The 7,868-nt window shown below is 36.0% G+C and overlaps 1 protein-coding gene across 2 annotated transcripts in view; it reads right to left on the bottom strand.

Annotated features, from left to right (window-relative positions):
• Positions 1 to 2,419: 2,419 nt before the first annotated feature.
• The window catches only part of MARCHF5 (membrane associated ring-CH-type finger 5), a 27,876-nt gene continuing 22,427 nt past the window's right edge, over positions 2,420 to 7,868 (bottom strand). The window contains exons 4-6 of one of the 2 annotated variants that reach the window (XM_032695198.1): positions 6,399 to 6,582; positions 5,838 to 6,004; positions 2,420 to 4,693 (exon numbers count right to left, since the gene is read on the bottom strand). In XM_032695198.1, the coding sequence (XP_032551089.1) occupies positions 4,577 to 4,693; positions 5,838 to 6,004; positions 6,399 to 6,582 (468 nt within the window). In that variant the 3' untranslated portion in view covers positions 2,420 to 4,576. The remainder of the gene's footprint in view (positions 4,694 to 5,837; positions 6,005 to 6,398; positions 6,583 to 7,868) is intronic. The other variant, XM_032695199.1, reaches the window with a different exon arrangement.

Raw genomic sequence — 7,868 nt, 5'->3', positions numbered from 1 at the left:
AAAACTGTTCATAAAGGATCTAGAGCTGAACAAGGAAATGGAAGCACCTATACTTTTGAAATCACCTGTGAATTTACTCCTTAGGTTAGCTTGCATTTTCATTTATCTTTGAAATGAGATGAGAAAAGAAGCCTAATTACCAGTAAGGTGGTTTGCAATGTAAATCCACAGCACAATTCTGTGTCTGCAGTAGGAGATGGGGCTTGTTGATGGAGGAAGGTCAGTTGCATTCCACAGTGTATAATTTATGCTAAGCGGAAAGCACTTTCATTTTTGTAGTACCTTGAAATTTAAAAACATGCTGGGGTTGAGAACCCTGCTGTTAAAAGATGCCATTTGCTTTTTCAAAAGAAACCACAGACAGAACACAGAAAAATTGTTTTGCATTTAAAAGGTACAAAAAACATTATAAAAGCTGAAACCTTTATTCAGTGAAATATTCTTATATGTTAGCAACAATTTTCTATGCTCCTCTCAGCATTCAAAAGAATTGCTGTTGTCTTGGTTATGAGAAATCCCACTAGCCCTTCATAGCTTGGTACTGAGGGAATTGGGTCCAAATCTCAGATTCTGTATGTCAAAATGGCATTTTTTTCTACTGAAACAGAGTAACACAAGAGACATGCAGCAAACTGTGACTAGTAATAAACTCTGAATTACCCATGGGATCTTAACCTATAACTATGCCAGAGAGGTCATGTGGTACTTTATTCCATCAAGTCAGTCAGACAGTTCTGAACCAGCCACCATTTTGCTGCAGAAAAAAACCCCCACTCTTCATTTTCATCACACTAAAAGTTTTTCTAATTCTATGTTGTTTTCATATTCTATTTTCCGTGCATGAGACGTATCTAGAAAATTGGTAGGGGGAAGCACTTTTAGAGGTAGCAAGTAAGGGTATTAGCTTCTTGTAATGATTCATGGCAGAGAAATGACAATTACTGACAAAACTGTCCTTAGACATATAGTAAATACTCAGAGCAGTGTGATCCTTTGTCAGCTCCCATTATCTGCAGCCCAGTGTTACTGAGCTGTTGTAAGAGCAGAGGAGCAACTGAAAAACACAAACCACCCAAACCATCAAGCTGTGTGTGCTCTATCACAGAGTGGTCTAAAGCAAGAAGTTGCCTTTTTTTTTTTTCTTTTTAACTTTTTTAATAAGCATAGTACTTCCTATGGAGGACCACTGCTTAGGCAATTGCTTTTCCGTGGCTTAGTCACCCAGCATTAAATGAGGTGCCTGCACGATATGTTTTGACAGGTGCTGCTGAGCTGTTTAGTTGAGGCAGTTTCAAGTCATGTCTGCTGTTTGCTTTTAGTGGTTCTGGAATGGAATTTTTCTACTGAAAGACTCAGTGCAGTGCACCAGAAATAACTGCTTTATGCTTACAATATTCAGAGGAGCAAAAGCAATTAAATATCCAGAACATGTGAATAACTAACTGGCAAGAATGGACAAAGTGGTCACAGATCTTCAAATCTTCTTGAGGCAGAGGGGCCATGGCCTAAATGGAGAGAGTACATCCCTGTTTGCAGAACACATTTTTCACTCACAGCAATATTCTCTTTGTGCACATGTCAATGTCACAGTTGCCCTTCTGGAAAGTCAACTATTACTCAAGCTCTTGAGTAAGGTTTGAAATGAATTAATAAAGCCTACCCTGGACTTCCATGTATCAGTAAAGCAGAAAGAATGCTGGGCAAATTTTGGCACAAATACTTTTAAGTTTTACAGGAAAGAACCACCATGCAAGCAAAAAAAAAAAATAATAGTGAAAAGCAAAGTAGGGCTTCATCTAAATAAAAGATTTTAAGCCAGGACACGAGAGAGAAGAGGAGAAGCAAGTCCTGTGTATTTACATAATCACAGCTCAGAAAATTTGTGCCTTTGTCAATATAATGGAAGTCTAAGAGAAACCAAATTACAAGACAGTATAGTCAGAAATGCCAGATAACATTTCATATTCCTTGTCCTGAAAATAATGGGACATAAATTGGCTATTAGTGAAAAATACACTTCCTACAGACAGTATTATCTTTCTCAAGGTAAGAGGAGGGATCAGTGTATTGCCCAAATAAATGCTGCCCATCAGCCAACCTAAAGAAATGTAGTAGCTCCCAAACCCAGCTCTGTGTTACTGGCAGTTGTCTGTGTTGCAATTCTTTTGCTTTTTAAATGTTTGAGAAATGCATTCCCCTACATCCTTCACTGATCACTAGAGAGGAGAAAAAAACCAAAATCAACCCAAAAGTCAATGTCAGCTTTAAGTCTTATAGTAATTCTTCCTTCATCACCAAGATATTTCTTTAGGCTATAAACTTAAAAATTAATTATAAGCCCTTATATATGCATTAAAACAAGACACACTTTTCATTAAAAAGTTTTGCTACAGGCTTTTGTTCAACTGACAAAATACACTAGGGAGTGTAAAAAATATTTATTCAACCTAATTCAACATAACTATAATTTTCAATACTTAAAAACAAGATTTACAGAGTAATGACCTTCTACTGCTCATGTGAAATCATCTTACAGTCCATACAGTATTTTTATAATTGTATTTTTACAATAGCTTTAACTTCCAGAGGAGACAATGAGCTTTCCCATGGAACAAGTTTCAAACCCGCTAATTTGCATCACTCAATTCTTCAAACTTTTAAAAAACAGTAATAAATTGTTTGGAAATATATACAGTGAAGACCACGGAAAAGCTGTTTTCTTGAAACGAGGAATTCTGTAAGAAATACATATAATATTGTTTCAAGACTATCTTACAGAAAGCAGCAACTTTCAGAGGCCGCTACTCAATTTAAGAGTTTTATATAAAAGTGAGCCCACTAAGACAAATATAATCAGCAGACTTACAAGATTATAGTAATTCTTCCATTACCACAAGAAACTCAACTGTATTTGATATTGATTGAATGTATAATTCTCAATACCTGTATAGTTTTTGAATACTAATTGGCCTTTATATACACTTTTGTACAATTCTAAAATATTACATCTTGGTAATTAAGATAAACATACTATAGAAAAGGTACCTTATTTTGAATTTCTCTTAACATACATTATTGCAGTCAAATATGAAGTCAATTCTGCATTTACTTCATTTCTGGTGAAAAGAAATATTTATTTATGAATAATTCCACTAGAAGATTTTTTTAAACCCTTCTCCATGCATTTGACATACTAATATGAACAAGGAAAAGAAAAACTTGGAGAAAAACAAAGAAGCTGTTGTTAAGAAAGAACATGAAGTACTAAATCTAGATTAGGTCTGGTATGAATATTAAATGGCTGTATTATGTTTGTCAAAATTTAACTTCACAAAACAATTTCTGTTGAAATTAAGTTTATAAACACATCAAATAACTGAAGTGCTAATGTCTCTCAGCTGACTACCTTAGACATATTGGAACAGTAAAGCTTACTGGATAAATAAACTTCATTACACATTTAAGATTTATCCTTTAGTCCTTTACAAAATGGAGCCAAGTTACCTTAAGAGTATCTACCCTGCCAGCATGATGCTCAGATCAGGTACTCTACGTGTAGTGTCACACCCTTCCAGCCAGCCCTTCCTCTATGGCAGGAGAGCCCAGTCCTGAACAGAGCTGAGTCACACACTCAGGTCTAGAAATTCAGAAGGATGCCCTACTCTGTCAGTTAAAACATAGCTTTAGTGTTCAGTGTTTTTTCCTCACATTTCTACTGCTCTTGGTACTTGTATGGATATTTACACAATCAAAAGGACATGGAAACTAAACAAGTGTTCTAATATTTAACTACAAACTAAGCAACTGCAATTTACTTCCCCCATTATTATTATTTTACTGTGGAGGAAAAAAATGCTATCCAGCACCAGTTACAAACCAGTAAAGCCATGAGAAAATGACACCAGGCACTGCAGAAGATACAACAGGACACTGAAAATTATCAGTAATAAAACAGTCACCTGAAAGGCATGCTAATTTTAACACCTAGTACTTAGGTGGTTCAAGCTGACATACAAGTCCTGTAGAGGGAGATCTATCTTCTGCTTTCTCTGTCATTTGAGTATTTCACACTCCCGGTTTGATACCAGCAAAACCCAAGGAAATCTTTACTGACTGATGTCCTACAATTACTTCTCCTTGGCAATGACTCACACTTCCTTTCTAAAACAATTTCCCTTCATTGTGTGAAATGCTGAACTGGATGACAGCGTGGGTATGACAACACCTATGGAAAAGGCATTTGGATATAGCCTACATTAACAACATTTAAAATGTTCTGTAGTTAATGCTTTTTTTTTTTTCCATTCAGTATACTGGCTCAAAGAAAATAATTCAGAAGCCTGTTGCCCTACAGAAATACTCAAAAATAATGAAAGCCAAGTCACATTCTTAGGTTCAGTGGTTGCTGAAAGGATTTACCCTGCCACAAGACAGTGCTTTATTGTATTTAAAGAAAAAAAAAAAAAAAGAGGAGCAGCAACTTATCACAATTTTCCACTACTGTGCAATAACAAAGGAACCAATACAACATGGAAACCTGTTAGGTGAGACTGTATGACATCTGGAGGTCACAGCCTTACGCTCCTTCTTGCTCAGGATAATTTAAAATTTTGCGGTGAGCTTGGCGCAAATATTGCTGCTGCTTGAAGTAAACCTTAAAAGCTCCTTTTATAGCAACAAAAGCAATTCCACCCTGAAATAAAAAGATATTTTGAAAACCTGCACAGTTCAGTGACATACCATTGCAAATGTTCTTCTTAAAAATTTCCAGTCAAAGAAGATTTGTTTTCAAACATATGGCATTTTCTTTTGAAGATTACCTAATTAGGACAATTCCAAACGAATATCTCAAACTTTTCTGTCACAATGCACTATTACAGAGGTTAATATTACTTAAAGGGATTACACACTGACTCTATAAGAGCTTTTATTTGCTTGGAAGTCTGACAAATATTCTTAAAAAAACCCCAAAATCAAAATACATCTTATTTCAAGAACAAAGAAAATGCAGATATGTATCTGCTTTCCTCCCTTCTCTGTATATATACTACATGTGGCACAAGGAATAACAAAGATAACTATTCCATAACCAGACTGTGAAAAACACCACTTGCCAAAAGTGAAGTGAAATAAAACCTATTTTTGTATTTCCCTCCAGAAAGTTTTATAATATGTTTATCTCAAGCCTTCAAAATGAGACACCAAGAAGCCTTTAGTCTGCATGAATGTTTGTAACATCACTGTTTCTTCCATATGGAAGAGAGGGGCATAAATACATAGGAATTGTAAACAGGGGCTGAAGTGACAGTCAGATGACCTGGGATACCATATTACCAAACTCCCCTTGCAAGGCTGCAACCAGAGAGATTATTCACAAAGGAAGAGATCATCTCCTCTCTTTGTCACTCCCCTTCCACTTAACTTCTATGGAGAGTTAGTTTTTCTCTCCTTACTAAAATAAGAAATGAAGAATTTCTCTCAAAATTAGTAAACAAAAGTTTATATGAAAAAGTTTATAATATAAACCTTAGTCTTCCCTTGCAGAGATTGTTCTTAGAAGATGCTGGCTAAGGTTACTGCTAAAGTTTGCCTAGTACAGTACTAGATACAAGTTTCAGCCTTGTCTTGAACTGAGACTAGTTTCAGTCATATGGACAAAGTCTTTCACCCACATGGTTACCAAGACAGGCAACCTTAAAAAACCCCTTCCCTTAATCAAATGCCACTCTTAAAATTCTAGGTCAATTCATGTTCCTTTTTACATTGCCTCCTTCCCCCACAACACTTCATATTCCCAAATTATAATAATTTATGAAACAAACAATACTGAATCTTACCAAGATTGTCCTTTGTAAATTTGAGTTAACACTGCTGAACATCAGCTTGCCAACTATCGTGGCAATAGTAGGGAAAACTAGAGCTCCACAGAGAATACGTGTAGCAGAGACATGATCTGCCAAAGGGTTCGCCTCTGCTGGAATTCGAGGAACAGGACATCCAATGCCTAAAGGGATAGAAGTGGACAAAGAAAGATTACATAGCCACTGCCTCAAAATAAACACAGCACAGCAGTGCCCACCCTCCACTCCATTACAAATCTATAGCCCAATCCCTCTTCTCAGTGAATATTCTGTTTCCATTAAATGACTGTATTAATTTTTACTTTCAAGTAAGACATATGATTTTTAGCAGCTTGTTTTGTTACTAAGGCCTTAACTGAAACCAAGCTCCTGCTCCTCTTGGCCCACCTTTCTCCCTAGGTACTATACAAACACAATCTAAACAGAATGATGGTGTTAATCATCTCTGCTTAAGAATGGCAAACACTACTTGCCTATCCCCATCTCCTAAAGGCAGAAATTCAATCTTGGTATTTTCCTTCAAATGTATCACAGTACCTGGAAATATGCTGTTCAAAATTTGTAGCTTATTAGAGTATTTGCGCCACAGTCTGAGCACGTAGTCCTCCCAGCGGATCATCTTGCCCAATATTAGCATGACTGGGATAGTGGGAAGGCCAATCAGAAGAAATAAAGGATCAGCTCTCTCCATCACATCAAGACCTTCTTTGTGACCCACAACCTGGAAAATACACATATGGTTGGCAAACGTAACAGAGGCCACAACTGAACAAAATATAACTTAAAGACTCGAGTTTGTTCGGAGCTTCCTTTTTAAGAAAAAAGGAATATGGTTTTACCTAATTTACTCTGTTTTCTCTTTGCATCCTTGGTTGCTTATGAAGTGTAATGCAGGTGAGGTACCAGCTCTAGCTTGCAAATCATTAATCTTGCAGAGAGCTGTAACACAATTCCTTCCCATCCCAAGAGAAGTTTCACGTGTTTCTGTGTAGGTAGAACCCCTAAATGTCTGAAGCATTAATATAGCAGGCTTTCCAAAATGCATTGAAGCATTTACAGTTTTACAAAAATTAATTCTACACTCAGAAATTGATTAGATACTACTGTTCAAAGGATAAATGGATAGCAAGTATCTCACGATGTTTTAATCAAAATTTCATGTTATTTAGGAATCCCTTGTGCAATAGAGATCACAGTATTAAACTATTGCTTCTCTAGACAGTGCAGGAAGATGTACATTATTTTCAGCTGTAGTGGAAGTAGCATATCTTCATGTGTACTTTATTTTCAAACGTGGTTAATGCTATGATTTTAAAGAACAATCCTTACTGCTGTGCCTAAACCTTTCCACTGGCACACAAAAATATTAATCAGCCTTTGCAGTTTATAAAATGTATGGATTAAAACTATAACAAAACAGTGCCTTATGTTTCCTAAAAAGTACATAGTTTTAATTTTGAATAAATCTAATGAGGCTGAGGACATAAAAAGCATGCAAGTGGTAGATATCCTCTAGAGTTGTCTCAATTTAAGAATTACTAAATGGTAACAAAGTCCTTGAAGTCCTTCTGGGAAGAACAGGCTCTTTCATGACTCTCTCCATAAGAATCCAGGAAGACTAGAAACATTAAAATAATTATTATGCTTGTCAGGCAGCAAATTTCCTGATGCGCTTTCACTGACTTTTCGTTTTTCCACAAATACCACAAGCTATCAAGTCTTCACTTGCACAAAACTAAGAATTAGGTGATAAGAACACACAACAATAGCAAAATTTTAAAAAAAGAAAACAACAAAACTGATACTTCTGGAGTAGGTAGGGCATAGGGAAGAAAACAGGGTAATGTACCCCAGTGCCTTCAAACTGTATTTTTTTAGACACACTTTGAAAACCATTCCATTTTATGCTTCTAGAACAGGAAGTTATGTTATCTACCACAGCCTCTAAAAATAGGCATAACCAATACTGTTGCTGCCAAAAGATTATCCCTGAAAAAAATATTCAGC

Source organism: Chiroxiphia lanceolata, chromosome 8, assembly GCF_009829145.1.
Source record: "Chiroxiphia lanceolata isolate bChiLan1 chromosome 8, bChiLan1.pri, whole genome shotgun sequence".
NCBI lineage: Eukaryota > Metazoa > Chordata > Aves > Passeriformes > Pipridae > Chiroxiphia > Chiroxiphia lanceolata.
This window is presented reverse-complemented; position numbering and strand designations above follow the sequence as displayed.